At 39.3% G+C, this 23,456-nt stretch overlaps 2 protein-coding genes across 4 annotated transcripts in view; one reads left to right on the forward strand and one right to left on the reverse strand.

Annotated features, from left to right (window-relative positions):
• Nucleotides 1–23,456, forward strand: part of gnl1 (guanine nucleotide binding protein-like 1) — a 107,722-nt gene that overhangs the window by 61,538 nt on the left and 22,728 nt on the right. For 2 of the 3 annotated variants that reach the window (XM_028808146.2, XM_051920409.1), the window contains one exon: nt 15,764–15,955. The exons of the other annotated variant lie outside the window; for it this stretch is intronic. In XM_028808146.2, the coding sequence (XP_028663979.2) occupies nt 15,764–15,955 (192 nt within the window). The remainder of the gene's footprint in view (nt 1–15,763; nt 15,956–23,456) is intronic. 3 annotated transcript variants of the gene reach the window in all.
• LOC127526152 (zinc finger BED domain-containing protein 4-like) lies at nt 19,722–21,856 on the reverse strand. The gene is made up of 2 exons (XM_051920704.1): nt 20,887–21,856; nt 19,722–20,204 (listed from the first exon to the last, which is right to left on the reverse strand). The coding sequence occupies exon 1, from the start codon at nt 21,846–21,848 to the stop codon at nt 21,153–21,155; it is 696 nt and encodes a 231-aa protein (XP_051776664.1). The 5' UTR covers nt 21,849–21,856; the 3' UTR covers nt 19,722–20,204; nt 20,887–21,152.

Below are 23,456 nucleotides of genomic sequence, written 5' to 3' on the forward strand. Positions count from 1 at the left end.
GTTCTAAAAACAACTAAGCTTTATTTTGCATGGCACCTTTCTATAGTGATTTCCATTTCAAAGTCACTTTAAAATTATAGAATTATAGTAAACTTGTATACATTGTGACAATAATACAACATAGACATCATAAAGATTTGGGGCAGCCACCCATATATTGTTTTCCCAGCTGCAAAGGTTTAAGTTTTTTAAGCACGATGTGCATAGAACAGAGTCCACAACTGAACTGACTACAATAGACAAAGATGGAGGCTTTAAAGGCCCGTAGAGGAAATTATGTCATCAAAAGGGCCGGAACCAGAAGTGACATCAGTAAAGGGGCCAGCTTCGGAAGTGACGTCAGCAAAGGGGCAGGCTCTGGAATTGATGTCTTCTGAGGTGCCGGAACCTTGCAGGATTTCCCGGAAAAGGTCTGTAGGGAACTGAGAAAGACAGTCAGCGTACTCCGCCGCCCCCGGTCGGATGTTTTATTACAATTACTGAGACCCTTTAGCTGCCTCCTACTCGCATGTGTGTGACAAGGCCCCCCCTCAGCATGAGAGAGAGCATCAGCGTTTGCATGGAGAGAGCCATTACGATGAATTAGCGAAAACTTGTAAGGTTGGAGGTCAAGAAACCACCTAGTGACCTGTGGATTCGAATCTTTGTGAAGGGCCATCCACTGTAAGGGAACATGATCCGTCACCAGAGTGAACTCCCGGCCCAAGAGGTAGTACCTCAACTACGTAATTGCCCATTTAATTGCAAGGGCTTCCCGTTCCACCGCTGCATACCTGGTCTCCCGATCCAACAGTTTCCGGCTCAGGTACATGACGGGGTGTTCAACACCATCAACACTTTGGCTCAGCATGGCCCCCAGGCCTGTGTCCGAAGCGTCCGTCTGGAGAATTAAAGGGAGAGAAAAATTAGGAGCTTTTAATATTGGTTCTGAAGTAAGAGCCTGTTTTAAGTCACAGAATGCAGTGTCCGTCTTGTCAGTCCATACCACATGATTAGGAGCCCTCTTCTTTGTTAGATCAGTCAAGGGCGCTGCTCTCTCTGGAAACCTAGGTACGAACCGGCGGTAGTACCCGGCTAATCCGAGAAATGCTTGGACTTGCCACTTGGTTCACGAATGGGACCATTTTAAAATGGAATCTATTTTTGAACACTGTGGCTTCACGGTACCCCAACCCACCAGGTACCCCAAATATTTAGCCTCTTTCAGTCCAAAGAAACATCGGGATTGATACGAAGCCCGGCTTCTCCTAGTGTCTGCAATACCGCAGTGACCTGTTGTATGTGTTCCTTCCATGTGCTGGAATAGATGACAACGTCATCCAGATAGGCAGCACTATACACATTATGGGGTCGGAGCACTTTGTCCACCAGACCCTGGAAAGTCGCAGGAGCCCCATGTAAACTGAATGGAAGGACACAATACTGCCAGTGTCCGCTAGGGGTGCTAAACGCTGTCTTGACCTTTGCGGAGTCTGTTAAAGGAATCTGCCAATACCCCTTTGTCATGTCAAGTGTGGTCAAAAATTCTGCTTGTCCAAGTCTCTCGAGGAGGTCATCCACACGAGGCATGGGATAAGCATCAAATAAGGAGACCTGGTTAAGCCAACGGAAGTCATTGTAAAACCTCCAAATGCCATCAGGCTTACTAACCAAGACAATTGGACTGGACCAGGGACTATAACTTTCCTCTGTCACTCCTAGTTCCAGCATCCGCTTGATTTCCAGCTCCACTTCTTCTTTCTTTGCCTCAGGAAGTCTATAGGGGCACTGTCTTGACTATAACCCCCGGTTCAGTCACTATCCGAGAGGTCCTCCCGGGTTTTTCACTCACCACCTCAGAGACGGACAGGATAGCTGATTCCAGCTCCTGTCTTCGTCTATAAGTTAATTCCTCGCTGAAAATTAAGGGTGTCTATGTGAGCAAAGAATGATCAGGGCTGAGCGGAGGATGGATCTGACTCCCTTTCCTTCCACGGCTTCAGCAAGTTCACATGATAAACCTGCTCGCTTGGTCTATGATTGGTTTGTTTCACCAAATAGTCGACCAATCCTTTTCTCTCCTTAATTTTCATAAGGGCCTTGCCAATGGGTGAGTAATTTAGAATGGGAGGTGGGAACTGATACCATGACACGATCCCCCAGACGGAATTCTCGGAGCGCCGTGCCACGGCTCATAACAATGGGCCTGTGCTGCTTGTGCCTCTTCCATATGACTTTTTAGAATAGGTTGAATTTTCCCAAATCTATCGTGTAATTGCACGATATATTCCAAAATATTAGTTGAGGGAAGAGCCTCTCCTTCCCAGCCTTCTTTCAAAATCTATAATAATAAAAGGCAAAGCCCTCACTGACTGACTGACTGACTCACTCACTCACTCACTGACTGACTCATCACTAATTCTCCAACTTCCCGTGTAGGTGGAAGGCTGAAATTTGGCAGGCTCATTCCTTACAGCTTACTTACAAAAGTTAGGCAGGTTTCATTTCGAAATTCAAAGCGTAATGGTCATAACTGGAACATATTTTTTGTCCATACACTGTAATGGAGGAGGCGGAGTCACGTATCGCGTCATCACGCCTCCTACGTAATCACGTGAACTAAAAACAAGGAAGAGATTTACAGCACGAGTCACACGCGGGAACGAAGGTAAATGACGTTAATTTTTGACTGTCTTTTAATACTGTGTAAGCATACATATTAACACATGTGCAATTAAACGTGTGCATTTACGGGGTGATTTCTCAGGCTTAAAAGCTCCCCTTTTATCAAACGCGGGAACAAAGGTAACTGACGTTGTTCACTGTCTTTTAATACTGTGTAACCATACATATTAACACATGTGCAATTAAACGTGTGCATGTACGGGGTGATTTCTCAGGCTTAAAAGCTCGCCTTTTACTAAAAAGGTACATGCAAAACTATTTTCAATCAGTTTATTGAAACGCTCCCGTTAAGGATTGCAATAACATATTCGCGAGATAAAAGAACGAAGTAGGGGGAAATGGAGGAAGAGCCGCAAACAGCGAACAGCAAAAAATTAATTAAACAATTGAGAACGGAGCGACTTAAGCATACAAGCATGTTCATAAGGGAAACAAAGCACGGTGTAAAACGTAAGTATAAATTAAGTTTATAGAAACGCTCCCGCTGCGGATTGCAATAACATATTCGCGAGATAAAACTTTAATGAGAAGACACGAGGTATAAACGAACCACACGCCGTGGCGCAACGTATGGGGCAACAGTTTCAACCATTCTATGATCTGCTTCTCGCAACTGAAAGACGGCACATGGCGGATGTTAGCCGACTTGCTGACCGCAACGTTAGGGGCTTCAACTATGGCGCTGACGCCACATCTCAGTGCCAACACTTTGCAGACTGTACTTAAAAGACACGCCCTCCTCACTGGACAGTTAAAAACACCAATCAAACTAACGATGACATCAAGTATTACCCAATCAAAAGTAGGAAAGGAGGCATCTTCATAAAATGCGTGTGGGATGATTTGCATGAGACGCTGCTTTAAAAAAAAAATTATAAAAAAAATACGGGATAAATCCCGTCCAGTATTGATTCAAAACGGGACGCGCAATTTCATTCTCAAACGCGGCACCATTCCGTATTTTAAAGGACGGGTGGCAACCCTACAGTGCCAGGTAACCTCCCATACAATCACATTGTGATTCAGACTAGGAATGCAATGAATGTAATTACCCCGATCTACATACAAGGCGAAAGTCTTGCAACATTCAAAGATGATGGTTTGGGATAAGTACACCATACAACATAAAAGAGCTTATGAAGCCTTGAACCGAGAAAAGCAAGATCTCAGAGATCGTAAAAAAAAAAATAGGAGGTAATGTCGTTTTACTCGCTGTAGATTTTAGTCAAACATTACCAGTTATTCCACGAGGGAGACCAGCAGATCAACTCAACGCGTGTTTAAAATCCATGCTTCTCCCACGCTCGGTTATATGTCGCGTGTTCTCGGGTAGGTGCACCAAAAAATTTATACATTTAAGCATGTAATGGGCAAACAAAAAATGAGGTATACCCGAAGGCACTGCAGTAGTACTTAATGTAACTTTACTTCTTAAATGTTAGTTTTACTGTTTAATAATTTATACGCTTCTTATATGTTGTTCAAATTCTTTTATCAAAATACCACTGACAGCGCAATGCACGATAACATGGAGTGAATACACCATACGCATCCGCCCACGGCTGCCCTGCTGTGCGCAGATAGGAGTTGATTCTACAATAAAATAAAATAAACATAAAAAGAGTAAAACAATCATCACCCATAAAGCGGATAGTAGACGTGACGTACTATATGTGTACCACATTTCAAGTGTATAGGTGAAACGGTTTGCGAGCTACAGGTCATTTAAAATCATGGACAGACACACAAATTGCCACGGTAGCAAATTACAGAAGAAGATTTTACTGTTTAATAATTTATATTTATATGAAATGTGCTTCTTATATATTACTTCATATTCTCATATGATAATGATGTTAATGTTTATATTGATTTCTGTGTTATTAAAACTGCATGTATATGTATATATATATATATATATATATATATATACTAGCAAAATACCCGCGCTTCGCAGCGGAGAAGTACTGTGTTAAAGAGGTTATGAAAAAAAAAGGAAACATTTTAAAAATAACATAACATGATTGTCAATGAAAGCCCGTTTCAGTCAGTAAGTCTTATGTGTGTGTTTATGTATGTGTGTGTATATATATGTAGTTGTGTATATGTAGATATGTATATATATGTATATGTACAGTGATCCCTCGCTATATCGCGCTTCGCCTTTCGCGGCTTCACTCCATCGCGGATTTTATATGTAAGCATATTTAAATATATATCGCGGATTTTTCGCTGCTTCGCGGGTTTCTGCGGACAATGGGTCTTTTAATTTCTGGTACATGCTTCCTCAGTTGGTTTGCCCAGTTGATTTCATACAAGGGACGCTATTGGCAGATGGCTGAGAAGCTACCCAACTTACTTTCTCTCTCTCTCTCTCTCTCTCTCTCTCTCTTGCGCTGAAGTAGGGGGGTGTGAGCAGGGGGGCTGTGTGCAGCTGCTTCCTGAAGGACATGCTGCACGGAGCTTCGCATACTTAAAAGCTCAAAGGGCACGTATTGATTTTTTATCTCTCTCTCTATCTCTCTCTCTCTCTCTCTGCTCCTGACAGAGGGGGTGTGAGCTGCCGCCTTCAACAGCTTTGTACCGGCGGTGCTTCGCATACTTAAAAGCCAAAAAGCCCTATTGATTTTTTTTTTGACTGCTTGCTTTGCACTCCTTTGAAAAGGAAGATATGTTTGCATTCTTTTAATTGTGAGACAGAACTGTCATCTCTGTCTTGTCATGGAGCACAGTTTAAACTTTTGAAAAAGAGACAAATGTTTGTTTGCAGTGTTTGAATAACGTTCCTGTCTCTCTACAACCTCCTGTGTTTCTGCGCAAATCTGTGACCCAAGCATGACATTCTAAAAATAACCATATAAACATATGGTTTCTACTTCGCGGATTTTCCTATTTCGCGGGTGGCTCTGGAACGCAACCCCCGCGATGGAGGAGGGATTACTGTATATAAATGTTTATGTGTGTGTGTATATTATATATATAATATAATATATATATATATATATATATATATATATATATATATATATAATATATATAAAAAAGACAGCAACAGTTATAACAATGACAACACAATTACATTGACAATCATGTTACGTTATTTTTAAAATGTTTCCTTTTTTTTTCATAACCTCTTTAACACACTACTTCTCCGCTGCGAAGCGCGGGTATTTTGCTAATATCCAATATAACTCGGGGTTGTCGTCTGTATAATAATTCAAAAGGTGAGAACCCCGTAGGAGCTTGTGGGACTTCCCGATAGGCAGCTTGCAGAGCATCTGCTTGAGAGTCTGATTAAACCTCTCCAATAGACCGTCGGTTTGAGGGTGATACACCACTGTCTTTAAGTGCTTTATTTTCAATAACTTGGCCATTTCCCTGAACGTCTCCAAGGTAAAAGGCGTCCCTTGGTCCGTTAGGACTTTTAGGAATGCCGACACGCGCAAATACCCCTACAAGTTCCCGTGCGATTGCTTTAGATGTAGCTGACTGTAAGGGAACAGCTTCTGGATATCGAGTTGCATAATCCACAAGGACTAATATATATTTATGTCCTCGGGCTGAGGGCTCTAAGGGTCCTACAATATCGAACCCGATTCTTTCAAAGGGGACATCAACTAAGGGAAGGGGAACGAGAGAAGCACGGTCCCTCCTAGGAATTTGCCGTTACTGACATTCCGGACAAGAAATACAAAAACGGTTAACCTCCTCGTTAATTCCTGGCCAATAAAATCTGAGCTTAATCCGCTCTGAAGTTTTTTCGGAGCCTAAATGGCCTCCAAGGAGGTGGGTGTGCGCTATTTCACAACCTGCTGCCGGTAGGTTCGTGGAATTAACAACAGTTTCCGGACCTCTGCCCCATGTTCCGCAACCTGATATAACAGATCATTTTCTAGTACAAAGTGAGGTCCTTGTGGCATGGGCTGGTGTGTGCGTTGTCCATTGACGAGGACTACTGCATTTTTTTGCAAATTTTAGGGAATCGTCATTCCACTGCTCCCTTTTAAAAGAAGCCAGTGTTTGTCTAAATTAAAAGTGTATATCGGAGAGAGGATCCAGTCTGACCTCAAGGGGCGGGGATTCCTCCTGACTTGTCAAGGTGCGGGCAGATGACGTATTCACCTGCGATGTCCAGGAATCTCCCTGTTCTCCACGCGGGTTTCCGTATCTCTCTCCGCCAGCTGTGTACACGGCGTGGAGGCAGCTTGAGACGAGTTATCCCCATCTATAATGAGGCCTAAGTTTTTTTATCAGGAGTAGTCAATAGTTTACCGCATTTATTTTCAGACCAGTCCCGGCCCAGAATCGATGGAAAAGGTGGATTAGGGTGGACCACCATGGGGAATTTTTTTAGCAATCCTCCCTCACTCACGAAACATAGGGTGGTATTGTACATCCGGAGGTCTCCATAAATACTTTTAAATACTGGTCTTTTCTTTAATTCTTTGTCGTGGTAAGACATATCAGCAGTCAACAATGGAAATGTTGCTGCCGGAATCAAACAAGGCATTGAGTTTATAACCATTAATGACTACTGGTCTCGTATTTAATAACGTCAGGGGGTTGGCAAGAGCGCACATACCGTCCCCCCCTTACATCCTGTCTCGTTCCCGGGTAGGTCGCATGCCTGGCGGCCCGGAACTCAGAAACAGGCTCTGATTTATGTGGAAGAGACTTATTTTGTAGGACATAATCTCTAGGAAATCCACTAGAGGACTGTTCTGCTCTCCCAGATTACGAGACTGGTATGGGTGATTTTAAGAGCTTTATAAGCTCTTCCATAGAATGGAAATCTCCCTAGTCCACCTGGGTAAAGTTTTTGGGGAGGTTCTTTAGAAAAATAAAGCAGGTGACCTGCTCCACTATTTGGCAGGTGGTCAGTTCAAATGGCCTTAGCCATAAGGCCACCTGCTCCCAGAGGGTCATAGCCTGCCTCTGGATTGATCTCTCTGGATCAAATTTTCAATTCTTTATTATTCTTGCCTGCTGGACTGGGGATAGCCCATATTTAACTGGGACCTCAGCCTCAATGGGCGGCTCATCTCTCTCCTCCGAGAGAGCATAATAAGCCCTTTTTGTTTCATCCCCAGAAACCAGCCTACATCTGTGTGTCCCTTTCACACTCTCCACTTGGTAATTTACAAGCCCGGGGTTGTATTTGGGGAGCGGAGCCTGTACTGAGTCCTTCCGGACCCCCAGATGCACTCCCCCCCAGAAACTTGGCCCCGGTACTTTCCTACCTGGTTAGTTTCCTGTCCGTGTCCCGGTTTCTTCTGGGACTGTATCCTGCCGGCTACGCCACTGTGACAATAATACAACATAGACATCATAAAAAATTTGGGGCAACCACCCGTATATTGTTTTCTCAGCTGCAAAAGTTTAAGGTTTTTAAGCACGATGTGCATAGAACAGAGTCCACAATTGAACTGACTACAATAGACAAAGATGGAGGCTTTAAAGGCCCGTAGAGGAAATGATGTCATCAAAAGGGCCAGAACCAGAAGTGACGTCATCAAAAGGGCCGGAACCAGAAGTGACGTCAGCAAAGGGGCCGGCTTCGGAAGTGGCGTCAGCAAAGGGGCCGGCTTCGGGAGTGATGTCGGCAAAGGGGCCGGCTCCGGAAGTGATGTCATTTTTAGAACTGGCAGATTAACTGATTTACTTAGAGTTATACAGTTAGTATTTATTTAAACTGTGTGCCTTAGCCACTAGACCATGCTTCCTCAATCAGTTGAGTTTTATATACAGTGATCCCTCGCTATGTCGCGCTTCGCCTTTCGCGGCTTCACTCTATCGCGGATTTTATATGTAAGCATATTTAAATATATATCGCGGATTTTTTGCTGGTTCGCGGATTTCTGAGGACAATGGGTCTTTTAATTTCTGGTACATGCTTCCTCAGTTGGTTTGCCCAGTTGATTTCATACAAGGGACGCTATTGGCAGATGGCTGAGAAGCTACCCAACTTGCTTTTCTTTCTCTCTCTTGCGCTTACTATCTGTGATCCTGACGTAGGGGGTGTGAGTAGGGGGGCTGTTTGCACACCTAGACGATAACGGACGCTCGTCTAAAAATGCTGAAAGATTATCTTCACGTTGCTACCTTCTGTGTGAAGCTTTTAAGTATGCTGCAGGGTGCTTCGCATACTTCAAAGCTCAAAGGGCACGTATTGATTTTTGACTTTGTTTTTATCTGTCTCTCTCTCTCTCTCTCTCTCTCTCTCTCTCTCTCTCTCTCTCTCTCTCTCTCTCCCTGCTCCTGACGGAGGGGGTGTGAGCTGCCGCCTTCAACAGCTTTGTGCCGCGGTGGTTCGCATACTTAAAAGCCAAACAGCGTATTAATTTGTTTGCTTTTCTTTATCTCTCGGACATCTGCTCCTGACGCAAACTCCTTTGAACAGGAAGATATGTTTGCATTCTTTTAATTGTGAGACGGAACTGTCATCTCTGTCTTGTCATGGAGCACAGTTTAAACTTTTGAAAAAGAGACAAATGTTTGTTTGCAGTGTTTGAATAACGTTCCTGTCTCTCTACAACCTCCTGTGTTTCTGTGCAAATCTGTGACCCAAGCATGACAATATAAAAATAACCATATAAACATATGGTTTCTACTTCGCGGATTTTCTTATTTCGCGGGTGGCTCTGGAACGCAACCCCCGCGATGGAGGAGGGATTACTGTAACTGGAAAAACTGAAAATAGTACTATAGTCCTGCTAAATAATTTTTTTCTCTTTCTGTTGTAAAGAACAGGTCACCTCACATGAAAGATGTCAGAGACAAAAAAAAAATATTGTTTCAATTCTCACTATTTTCGTAACTTAAATACTCATGGTACACAAGCAAAACAAATTGACTAAAGCCATTACAACAAAAAAAGATAGAAAAAACAAAAAAGTTAAACAATATGAAGAAGTCAAAAAGCAAGTTCATGCTTAAAAAAACTAAACATTTGTCATATTCTAGCAGTTTTTAAATAATTTGAAGCATTAAATCAAGATTTATCTAAGTTTTCTTTCCTGATGCTGCCAGAATGTGATGTAGTTCCTTATGACCCAGAAACTGTATATGTGGTTAAAGTAAATTAATAAATTAATATATTAGTAAAACAAATAAATACCTCCAAGCCACATAACCATTTGACCTTAAAAGCAATTAGGAATGAAGACTAGCCTATGTTCAGTGGTCATAATTGGAAATTTTGTGACACTGTTGCACAGTTGTTCGCACTTTTTTTCTCAAATATACATGTAAAAAGTTTTGCATTTTTTGGCTTGAAAAATGACAGTCATCTTTCTACTGTAAAACGTACAAAACACTAAAATTCAGAAGTGTAGAAAGTATAATAATACAAATAATAATAATAATAATATGAACAGCACACTGCATATGTGCATGTGACATGAGCATCACTTTCGGATTTCGCAGAATCACTTTTGGTTTCACTGATCGTTTCAATTTCATTGCCTCAAGATAGATTCACTTCATCATCACTACTGATGAGAGGTGTTTCTTATGAGACGCTATTATGAGGCTAGAAGAAGACGTGTCTACACCTTTACCCGGGTAACACTTACACAAGACACACCTATACTGTTGCCTGAGTAACGCTCAGCACTAATTCTATTGCCATTATTACAAACCAAGTAACCTTTGGGTTTAATGCGAGATGCGTCTATATCGTTGCCTGAATAACACTTGGGACTAACACTTTTAGCACTGTCTTCATACTGCCCAAATGATGCTCGAGTCTAATGCTAAGGAGGTTAAATATGAGATCTGGGGCCTCATGTATAACGCCGTGCATAGAATTCACACTAAAACATGGTGTATGGACAATCACAGAAATGTGCATACGCACAAAAAAAATCTAGATGCATAAATCTGCGTGTGACAACTTCCACGCTTTTTTGCTACATAAATCCCGGTCAGCGTGAAATGTAATGCACATGCATGTGCTTGCTGCCCCGCCCCAACTCCTCCCAGAATTACACCTCTTTGAATATGTAAAATCAATATAAATAGTCTCTTATGTTCAACATTCTGTGAAAAGACAATGGCAAAAGCACAGGGAAAAAAGAAGAATTTCAGTCAAATACCAAGAAAAAATTTACTATTTGTTGGTTTAAGCAGTGGTATAAACAACATAAGGAAGTTGAGTGACATAAAGTAGGGGAGGAACTCGAAAGTTCAAGTTCAGAAAGTCTCACAGTGCCCAAAATAAATAAGAAGTGGTCAGATATCAAAGTCACTGTGAAAAGGTGAGTCATAGCCCACTGTGTGAGCGTATTAGGGTACAGAGAAAAGAAAAAAAAATAGGGGCATAGTGGAAAGAAAAGGTCCAAATATCAATCACTATGTGCTTCTTAAACGGGCTTTTGGCCAAAAGGACACAGGATACATTACATTAATGATAATGCAGCTCTCTGAACAGTTTAAGTACTAAGATGTATACTTGATATCATTTTCATAATGATTAGAATTAAAGCATGTATAAAACATGGGGGCATGGTGGCACAGTGGTAGCAGCGAGCTGGTGCTCTGTCCAGAGATTATTCTTGCCTCCCGCAAGATGTTTTCTGCACCGTGCTTCATAGTGCATGTTTAATTTTTCCATCCATCTATCTATCCAGGGTCATGCCAATCCCAGCAAGCATACAGCGTGAGGCAGGAACAATCCCTGATCTGGGCACCAGCTCATTACAACCACTGCGCCACCATGCCCACTTGTTTAATTATTAACAGTATACAATATTCAAATTAAGTTAAAAATTTATCTGTATAATGTAATATACTTACTCTACTGCATTTCTTCTTAAAAATGATATCAAGAGCTCCAAGAAGGTAGCTCTTAGAAATCTAAATCAACTTAGAAGCCAGTCATCATCTTATGAAAATATGTGCTTTCTTCTATTGAATTTAATTGGAATTCTTTCATTGTTATTGTATGGTACAATGAGATTCAATATGCAAATCCTCCATAAATGTAATTTCCTATAAAATAATAATAATACAATACAAAACATGATTAAATATACAATATGAAAGCATAAGTACAATATACAGTACACGTACATATAGCGAAATGGTTCATAAAGTGGCTCAGGTTGTGCAATATTACAGCTGTAGTGCAAGTTTACAGTGAGGATATTGTACTTATACAAACAGTTCTACCAGGAGCACTTGGTGGACTGATTGAGTGCGTTTAGAGCTCTTGGAATGAAACTGTTTCTGAACTGTGAGGTCCCTACAGGAAAGGCTCTGAAGCGTTTGTCATATGGGGGCAGTTGAAATAGACTGTGCACATGGCTGAGGCAGCGTGTGCTAGATGTTGTATTCTGATAATTCTCTTTCCGATCAGCTGCTGTAGAGCTGTGATTCCACACTCGGATACAGTGGATTAAAATACTACTGAAAGTAACAACGGTATTTGGAATAGTCTGGTACTGCTGTGACGCTGGGTGCTGCCAGTTTGCAAAACTGAGCTGAAAGCTTGCATGCACAATGGATTGAGCTGGCATGAGAATATGCATGGCTTTACACCAAGTTTAGTTTTTATACATCGTGATGTGAGTGTGGAAACGGGTGTAAAGTGGAACCTCGGGTCACGACCGTAATTCATTCCAAAACTCTGGATGCAAACCGATTTGGTTGTGACCCGAAGTAATTTCCCCCATAGGATTGTATGTAAATACAATTAATCCTTTCCAGACTTTACAAACTGTATGTAAATATATATTTTTTTAAAGATTTTTAAGCACAAATATAGTTAATTATACCATAGAATGCACAGCATAATAGTAAACTAAATGTAAAAACATTGAATAACACAGAGAAAACCTTGAACAACAGAGAAAACTAACATTGCAAGAGTTTGCGCTATAGCGCTACGAACTGCTTGCTAAAAACACTTTTTTTAATGAGTTTTAAGCACAGGGAAAAAAATGAACATTTGAAAAATCCGTAATTTAATAAACAACCAAGAAAAGTAACATTGCAACAATGCACGCTATGAACCGATTGCTGTAAACAGAAGTGAAGTGGAGGTTGAAATCCAATAGAAAAAAGTCTTTATTAAATACAACGAGGTTAAAAAAATGCTGGAATCAGTCTCTTTAAAAACAAACCCGGTGCATTCTTTAACTGCCTTCTCGGCCTTATGCGGCCAGCTCTCTTTCTCTCGGGTGTGTGTCTCTCTTGTGCGTGTGTGTGTGTTTCTCTCTCTCTCTCTCTCTCCGTCTCGTGCGTGTCTCTCTCTCTTTGTTGTATTTGATCTTTGGACTTCAGGCTTCATATATTATATAGTTTATGCCTACATTTTGTCATTTACTACTAAAATATGAAAAACATTTCTGTTTTAAAATGTGTTTACACAGATTATTGTAGAAATAGAACACACATGAAATGCATGTGTTCCAAATAACGATCTTTTATTTCCACTCTAAAACTCCAGCACTTCACTCTCAGATAATCAATCAAGACATGAGCTGGGAAAAGTTTGTGCACGTTCTAAGTCGGTGGGGGGATGGAATAGCAGGCTGCTTGCTGCTCGTCTTTATCGGCACATTTACAAGACAAAAGGCGCTGACGGAGAGGTGCGAATGGATTTAAGGTGTGCCGGATCTACGAGTTTTTTCATAGGCTTTGGTAATTCTAGTGTTAGAATAGCTATTTTATTGTCACTCATGCTCTAAAAGTAAATATGCACAACTTTGAGTATGACATATGTTCTCTCAGAACACTGCCAATGTGGGCCTATGTGCTTATAATGTACTGACTACAGAATTGCTACATTGGCCATTCAAAAATAACACCTGTGCTAGGTGGAAATGGACATACTTGTGGAGTATATTTCCATTATGGCAACATGTTCTTTAAGAAGAGATTACATGCTTTATGTAACTTTAACTACTTATGAAAGAGAAGCATAAGTATTCAGCTTTGAAGTTCTTAAAGCTGGTGCTAGGTTCACATTATTCAGTAAGCTGCTAATTGCTTATAAGGTTACTAGTCATTTAGTCCGTTACAATAACGGGCGCTAGAACAGTAGTGCATAAACATTAATAGGAACAGTCTATATTAAATGGCAAGGGACTTTGACCTCATTCATTTTGTTGGTCGTATTTTTCTTTCTTTCAGCCTTTCTTTTGTTGATGTTTACTTGCTGAGCTGACCGTTCTTTGTGGGCCGCTGCCGTGTATTGTGTGTCTTTAATTTTCTGTGACAGTAATACTGTCTTGTACGGCTCTATTCAATAAGGGCGCGCACAAAAAGGCGAGCTTCAAAAGGGCGACCTCAATTGAGCGCGGCGAATAAAGGCGTTCGTAGATAATTTAGTTCAAATGGCTCTGGAATATGTGAAGAGCAACAGGTGCAGATCTTTATTTACGTGCGCCTTTATTCACTGCGCCCAATTGAGGTCGCCCTTTTGAGGCTCGCCTTTTTGTGCGCGCCCTTATTGAAGGATGCCTGTGCATGCCCTTATTGAAGGATACCGTCTTGTACGTCCGCTGGCTTGTACGTCCGTAATATACCTTTAATTTTCTCTGGCGGTAATACAGGCGTGCGTGTCGGTAATATGCCTTCAATCTCCTCTAACAGTAATACTGGCTTGTATGTGGCTGTAATATGCGTCACTCTATTGTGTACCTTTAATTTCCTCTCGCAGTAATACTGGTTTGTATTTCCGTAAAACGCCTCTAACTTTCTCTGACAGTAATTTCGCGCATCGCACCGTGCCCCGTGCATGCGCACTTCATCAGAAGACACCCACACATGGACACCTGGACGCACATAGGGATTTTATATATATAGATGCCTTTGCTGTGGCAGTAAGAAATAGTAGCCGAGAAAGATATTTTAGACATAAATTTCACCTGCAACCAGAAAGGAATTTAGATAATAAAAAAAGAGAAAAGAGGCAGGAAAGAAAAGGGACTCGGTAAGCTCCATTATGTTAAAACTCTGTCCCTCATCTCATACATATGGCAGCAACAGACTGAATATTGTAATCATACATTGTTAGAAGACTTACATCCTTATTGTGAAAGAATTATAACTAGGCCATCAGACTCCCAATGTTATAGAAATCGAATTACAATATGTAAAACACAGTCTAGTTAAAAATACAATCATTGAAACATTTCACAGAGAGAATTCAGATGCATTAAGTCAACAGATAAAAATCCTACCACTATTCTCTTTAAAGAGTTTTTTGAAAAATGGCACTCTTATTTTACTGTAACTTTAATTCTTTCCATATTCTTGAAAGTACTTTTCAATGCAACGGAAATTATTTTGTTTCTAGCTTTTAGATAATAATTTCTTATTGAATTACAAAGGGTGCATTTGGATTCTTCAGGTTAAGCAAAGTCAGTCAATGTGCTATCAGTCTAGTGCAGGAGACCACTGTTAGTTTATCACTAAATAATTTGATTGGTTCCAATATTACACTGAATATTCTCTGTGCATATGTTGTGACAAGATAGTGTGAAGGTAAATTTGGAGCAGGCTGTTAAGCCTGTGGTGACTGTTGTTATAATTCAAGGAGGTCTAAATACTTAACCAATACATGTTCTGTATATTTAAACTTTTTGTTGAACTTATCACTAGTTACCAGACATAACAAGCCAATACATTCTGTGTTTTTTAGCACAACTATAAGGTTGCATGAAGTAGTTACCTTGAAAACATAATTATACAACAGTGATGACACAACCCTAGTTCCTGTTATCTCAAAGTCTAGAGGCAATTCTTGTCTTGATTCAATAGAGGGATGTTATGTGGATACTTTAAAGTAGTGCATGCTTTGTTACATCATTCAAGACTTTTGAGCTTTTTTGCTGCACCCTTTGGTGCCAGATTGTACTGTCCTGTAGTATTACTGCTCTATGCATATTTTTCTGAACACCAAAATTAAGGAAAATTATTTTAATGTACTGTTAAGCCACAAGTGCACTTACATTTTTGAAAGACTAATAAATCAAAATACAATTAAAATGAACATCACAGTTTGCAGATTGTCTGTGATAAATGATATTTTTTATTACTAATAACCTAGGCAGACTTTAACCAAGGAGTATTACTAATGTTGTTGTTCCAGTGAATTTGACATGCTGGCAAGAAAAAATTGATAAAGATGCTGCTGCCTCTTCACATCAGGATGCCGGGGGCTCAGATGAAGATAACGAAGATGAGACCATTTCCATGGAACATTTTGATGATGCTTCTGAAGAGTTAGGAATGCCTTGCCAGGAGCTCTATAAAGAAGGTGTTCTTACATTGGGATGTGTTGGTAAGTAATTAAATATTCATACCTTATTTATTGCACTTTATGTTTGAATATGTTTTATTACAGGGTTCTGCACTGAAAGTACTGCATTTACTTTTTAAGTAATAATTTCCAGACCTATTGAGTGAGGGGTGTAGCTGTGGTTTCATCTGGCTGGGCCCAGGGCCATCCTGGTTGACCCCTAGGCCGGCCCAATCATTCCAAGTTAAAGTGGGTTTGTGTTTTACTTAAGCTTGAAAAAATTTTTTTTTTAAGAATAATTACATATATTAAACTACTGATTAATAGTAATGCCAAGTAATCTAGAAAACATTTTCTCCCATTTATGGTACATAAAAGGAATCTTCTCAATATACTTTATATCCCAGAATGGCATGGTGTCATAGTGGTCAATACTGTGATGCCCATGCGGCCCTGTTCAGTGCTATCTTGATAGGTAAGCAGACAGTGTGGTGTAGTGGTTAAGGCTTTGAACTTCAAACCCTGAGGCTGTAGATTCAAATTCCATTATTGACACTGTATGACCATGAGCAGCAAGTTACTTGATCTGACCGTGCTCCAATTGGAAAACCAAAAGAAATATAACCAATTGTGTCATAAATGTTGTAAGTCACCATGGATAAAGAAGTCAGCCAAATAAGCTAATGTAATGTAATGATAGATTATTGTTCCCCCTGCAACCCAGAATTAGATTAAGAGGCTTTACGAGTGAGGTGAAATGAGACAAGATTTTATTCCCATTCCGAAACTCATGGATGATTGTTTCATGATTTAAAAGCCATGTCTGTGTCGTTTTGTATTGTCTTATTGGAGGGCATACTGTAAATACTACATGTTTTACATCTTATGTATTCGCTCCATTTCAAATCAAAAGGTGAAAACAGAAAATCATGGACCAGTGTTCTTCAATCTGCAGCTACTATTTTTTTTAAACATCCATCTTTGGGTTTACTTGATTCACTATATTCACTTGATTCCTAAGTAAATCATGCAGTGAGGTCTTTGTAGTTCTTTTGGCATTTGCAACCTCTACCAGAATAGCTTCTGGATTTGATTCAACAATCACCATAAATGGAAGGTCAGATTAGTAGAATGCCACTACTTTCATCAAATAGAATGAGGATGGTGTAGCCAAATAATGATATATTTTTTGAAAATTGTTTTAATAATTATGCATAAATTTTGAGTTGTTTAGTGCTATTATGCAATTAATCTGTGAAGATTCTTGATTTTTATATAAATGTAATGTAACGTGTAATCTGGAAAGAATATGCAGCGTTGTTGAAATGTAAACGTGCACAAATGGATTCTCAAGAGATACATGCACAAGTGTTAACACTGTCAAGCAGCAGTGGACCAAATTGGGCACTAGAATGCTCTACTAAATGTAAGTTTCGGCAAACAAATCTATTTAACATATGGTATATTACTGCTTTTTTATTATACAAATATTGTCATGACATAGATGTCAAAAATGATAGTGCTTTCTTTCTAATACACTGTAATTATAATTACAGTGATCCCTCGCTATATCGCGCTTCGCCTTTCGCGGCTTCACTCCATCGCGGATTTTATATGTAAGCATATTTAAATATATATCGCGGATTTTTCGCTGCTTCGCGGGTTTCTGCGGACAATGGGTCTTTTAATTTCTGGTACATGCTTCCTCAGTTGGTTTGCCCAGTTGATTTCATACAAGGGACGCTATTGGCAGATGGCTGAGAAGCTACCCAACTTACTTTCTCTCTCTCTCTCTTGCGCTGACGTAGGGGGGTGTGAGCAGGGGGGCTGTGTGCAGCTGCTTCCTGAAACGACATGCTGTGCTGCACGGAGCTTCGCATACTTAAAAGCTCAAAGGGCACGTATTGATTTTTTATCTCTCTCTCTAACTCTCTCTCTGCTCCTGACAGAGGGGGTGTGAGCTGCCGCCTTCAACAGCTTTGTACCGGCGGTGCTTCGCATACTTAAAAGCCAAAAAGCCCTATTGATTTTTTTTTTGACTGCTTGCTTTGCACTCCTTTGAAAAGGAAGATATGTTTGCATTCTTTTAATTGTGAGACAGAACTGTCATCTCTGTCTTGTCATGGAGCACAGTTTAAACTTTTGAAAAAGAGACAAATGTTTGTTTGCAGTGTTTGAATAACGTTCCTGTCTCTCTACAACCTCCTGTGTTTCTGCGCAAATCTGTGACCCAAGCATGACATTCTAAAAATAACCATATAAACATGTGGTTTCTACTTCGCGGATTTTCCTATTTCGCGGGTGGCTCTGGAACGCAACCCCCGCGATGGAGGAGGGATTACTGTATTAGACTAATAATCATAATTATTGGTGGTTGTTGTTTAAAAGCTGTACCTAGTATATGAGTTCATATTTCAGTATGATTTTAAAGTTAAAGGAGCTCAGCAGCATGGTCAAACCTAAAAGGTCTTTAAGTATAGCATATTTTCTTGTACATTGTATTACAATGAACATCATTGTGCTACATAGTACTAGAAGTTTACTGTCTTAGAATTGGTGTTTTCTGTAATTAGTGATTTTAACCTACTGGATCACACATATATAAACTGTTTTTATTACTATATATAGATATTTTCTTTCACTTGAAAAAGAAAATCTAAAACAAGATTTGAGTTCCATTCGTCCACTGTAAGACAAATAATTTTAAAATGGCGAACATTTAACATGACAGCAGCCTGGCCCAAGCATAAAGTCAAAAGAAGTGCAGACTTCACTTTCTACATTTCAGGTAACAGTGCATGCTCCAACAATAAGAAAAACACTGAATCAAAATGGTATTCATGGGAGGATTGCCAGGGAAAAAAAGTTCTAATGCTAAAAATAAACTAAACTTCCCATCTTTAGTTTGGCAGAGTTTAGACACACAAAACTGAAAGTTTCTGAAAGTCCATTCTCAGGACTGATAAGTCCATAAGTTACCTTTTTGGTCTCAAATCAAAACCAGTTTGTTTAGAGAAAGTCTCTAACACTTCCTACTACAAAAAGAACTTGTATCATAAAAATCGAGCATCATAGTGTGAATTCAATACCTGGGATGTCTTTTGTTCTTCTGGGCCTCAACAACTCCATGTCATGAGAAGAACAATGCATTCTGAGATAGGGATGCACCGATATGGGAATTTTGGGCCGATGCCGATATCCGATAATGTCTGTGTACTTATCTGCCGATGCCGATATACATATTTATAAGATACAGAGAAAAATTAGACTTGATCAGTCTGGACAAGAATTACAAACAAAGTGAACATTTATTTGTATAACAATTTTGCACACCACATTCAGTCATTAAAAACAAATGATATCTGCCACATTTGGTAAGCTACCTGTTGGTTATATGGGAAACAGTTTTGTAGGTTGTTGCTTTAAATAACACTTTTCTCTTTGTTTTTGATGGAACAAATACAACAAATTTAACAATAATCGAAAAAATGAAAACTGAAAAAGATGGTAAAATGTGCAATGACAATGAAATAAGCAATACCACTTAAGAATAACACCTTTTGCAGATTATTTGCAATCATTAAAATGGCTTCTGCTCAACCACATTTGGCTGGCTATCTAATCCTTTGTTTTACAGTCTGCCGTATTAAATAATGCATAATACTTTTTCCTTTCTTTTTGATGGAATAAATCTAACCAATCTATAATTTAAAAAAAACAGAAAAGTGTACAACGGTAAAGAAATAAAACACTTTTTTTCTGGAGGCTTATCATTCTTTTCTATTTTTTAAGCCTGATGGGTGGTTTTTCTTAACAAACAAGAGCATCTGTGCCTTGTCGCAGGAAATTCTGTTTCTCTTTTCGTTGATCACATTAGAAGCCAAACTGAATAATCTCTCGCTGTCCATGCTAGTACTTGGGGCTGACAGGAACTTGTGTGCTGCTTTGGCAATGGTAGGAAACCGACTCCAGTTGTTATTCCAGTATTTCAGAGGACTTTCATTCCTCGGGATTGGTGCTTCAGAAAGAAATCCCTGCACCTGCCGAGTAGCATGCATACATATACAGCATTATATTCTGTTTCATCTTTCATATCTAAATGATAGATCTGCATTTTGGCTTTTACCAGGGCTGTCAGATTAAGATTAGAGTCCTTACAATAAAAATAAACATTTGGCATTTGAATTGAATGCATGTCTGTATTGTATTTGCTGTTTTTTGAAACATTTTATTATTAATATTTTTGCTTTTCACTGTAGATCATGATCTGCTTACAAGTTGCTCATTATTGCTTAAAAGACGGGTGAAAACAGTGGCTTCCATGAATGTGATTGGCTCTCCCACAAAAAGCATCGCAAAGAGAAATAAGACCGCACTGGCACTTTCTAATGACAGTGTTCAACAGAAAAACAAACAAAATTGTCAGTGATTGCTCAAACAAAGTAAATGCAGTCATTTTTTTCTTTTTTTCCTAGAGGCTAGAGGACGTTATATCCCTGTGTCTATTTTTTACAGTAAATAAACTGAAGCATTGTGACCCTTTACGTGTTTTACAAGTGAAACAAGTGTATTAAATGTTATTTTGTGGTGGTCTTTTAAGTATTTTGTGTATTATAATCAATTATTTAGCAGACAGCATTTTTCAAAGTAACAAAAAAAATGTAAAATGACTTTAAGTGTTTATTTACGAAACTATTTAGTTAACATGCACCAAACAAAAATATGAATCAAAGAAGCATAGGCTATAGTTGGCTCAGTCGCTTGATGCAAACTAGCGATCTTTAAAATGGGTGTGTTTAACACAGAAGATGCTGACCATTTAACTAATGACTAATAACAATATGGGTTAACAATTCAGAAACACGTATAGGCTGATCCTAAAAAGTTACGTGCAAAGACAGATCTGTAAAATCCCACAGTAGTGTCCAGCATGTCTTAAGTAACATGAAGCCAAAGTCAGTGTGAGGTAAAACAACAACCGCTCTTTTACATTCGATTGCCGTTTTTCTTTCTTGCCTCCCAACATTTTTTATACATTCAAATTATGTTAGAATAGTGATATTCAATCTGACAGCCCTAGTTATTTACTTAAAACGATGTTGTAAAGATCTCCACAGAGCTTTTTTTTTTTTTTTTTTTTTAACTCACCTCTGTTGTCATCTGGCTGTTTTCCCAAGGCATCAATGTGTTCTCTTCAAGAATTTCATTGTACATTTCGAGGAGCATGCATGCCACCTCGTCATTTATCTTGGCCCTTTTCTGTTGTGGACAATCCTATCAGTGATTCACTCATTTGCATTTCGTTCGATGCAAGTTCCAGCTGAGCTTGCAACATTTTGAGTGCCAGTGATTTTACATCTGCATCGAAATAGTGGTCTTTTTGTCTCGGGTCTACAATAGTGGCAACACAGTACATGGGATCTGTGTAAATCTCAATGAAATAATTGTTTACAGCCTCCAAGAGAGCGCGTTTACTGGTTTTGACTCCGAAGTCAGTATGAGCGCTTTTAGTCCACAGTCGTTTTAAAGCATTAACTGAAGGAATAACATTAGAAGCCAAGGCTTCAGACTGGCAAATTTCTTTTGTCAGTTGTTCAAATGGAGCAAGGAGTGTGATTATGTTCTCGATCAAACCCCACTGATTAGGCGTTAGAGTTGCAGGTAACTCAAAATCGGAGGCATAAGCCCCAAGGGCTCTTTTCTGCTCCAGCAAGCTTTGCAGCATATAGAATGTGCTGTTCCATCTAGTTGAAACGTCTTGTTGAAGCATTTTCGGCTGCATACCAAGTTCAGTTTGTATAGTTTTGAGACGCAAGTTGGCTAATTGTGATTGCTTAAAGTGACCAATTATTTTTCTGCTGATCGCTATTGTATCTGAGACGCTGCGCTGGGATAGTATGCCGTTGTTCACGGCAAGCTGTAAAGTATGAGCCATACATGGCAAACCTTGGGATCCCGCATTCCTCTGTAGCCTTTGCAACATTGCGTGCGTTGTCTCGTAATACTACATGAACATCCTCTTTGGGTATTTTCCATGTTTCAAGCATTCTTTTAAACACCACAGAGAGTGCAGCACCCATGTGTGATCCAGAGCATTCTTGGGCGTGCAAGATTGCTTTCTGCAATTCAAACTTGCATTCGATCCACTGAGCACTTAAACTAAGCATACTAATAGCACTCGTATCAGATGTCCATATATCAGTGGTAAAGTTTATAGGTGTGACGTCCGGAACACAGTGAATGCGTCATCAATATCGCTTCAAATTATTGGTCAAATTTAGTCATCGGTCCGATGGCGATTAAAATTATTTTAACCCATTATCTGCCGATACAGATATAAATCCGATATTATCGTGCATCCCTATTGTGAGATATACATGGGATTCATGACCAGAACCTCACATCATCAGTCAAGAACATAAACCTGGGGTGAAAGTGGGTCTTTCAATATGACAACTACTCAAAGCATTCAAGCAAATCTACCAAGGAAATGCTCTGGAGAAAGATTTATGTTTTAGATTGGCCTTGTTGAACTCGCCTAAATCCACATGAGAAGCTGTGGAGTAAGCTGAAATTGGCAGTTTATGCCAATACCCCTCAAATCTCACTCCCTGCTGGGGGTCAGGAGGAGTGAACAGAAATCCCTCAGGGTAATTTGTAGAGACTGATTAGTTGTTATAGATGTTTACTCCAAATTATTCTTTCATTTCTTTACAGTATAGTCTATACAGTACACAAAATTTCCAAGACATTGTCTTAAAAGGCATGTACAGTATATGTTTATTTGTTGTTCAGTTCTTATGTTATTATTGTGCACAGTACAGATATTTGAGAATTGATTAATTTGAATTAATATTGTCCTAATGAAAAGAAACATCAATGTGAACTATACACTGTTAACATATAGAATTGTGACAATGGAAGCACCTAAACTGGATTCAGTCTCCAAAGTTTATACACATATATTATACCATGATATATACTATCATTTTTGGCCATACTGCCCACCTCTAGTTTTCAATGTTTTTTGGATAATGTAAGTTTTATGTTCGATGCATTTTTATATTCTTCATTTTACTGTAGTTGCATTGTTGCATTTAAATGTCTAAAAGTTAATTTTATAAGTGTATTAAACTAAGGAGAACAAATGAGGTCCTTAAATTGGCATGGATTGAAATTATACCAATGCAGTAATCTATTATAATTATCATGTTGGTTAATACTTAACTCATGATAGTTGAGAAAAAGTTTTCTCTCAGTGCAGCTAAATAAGTTATTAAACACTACACATGCATACAAATTGCAATTAAGTATCCATGATAAAACTACTGTACCAATGGTTCAACATAATATCACATGGTGATCTCCTTTGATTTCTCTAATCTTTGATACTGAAGTATATGTAAAATTAAAATACAGAGCTAAATTATTTTGGTGGTGCAGGAATACCATAATTTAAGCCAACATTAAAGTTTTTGTTTTTTTAAACTATCATTAGCACACCATTTAAACATGTAGAAAATGAGTCAGTGTAGAGAACTGG

The sequence above is a fragment of the Erpetoichthys calabaricus genome, chromosome 1 (assembly GCF_900747795.2).
Source record: "Erpetoichthys calabaricus chromosome 1, fErpCal1.3, whole genome shotgun sequence".
Classification (NCBI taxonomy): Eukaryota; Metazoa; Chordata; class Cladistia; order Polypteriformes; family Polypteridae; genus Erpetoichthys; species Erpetoichthys calabaricus.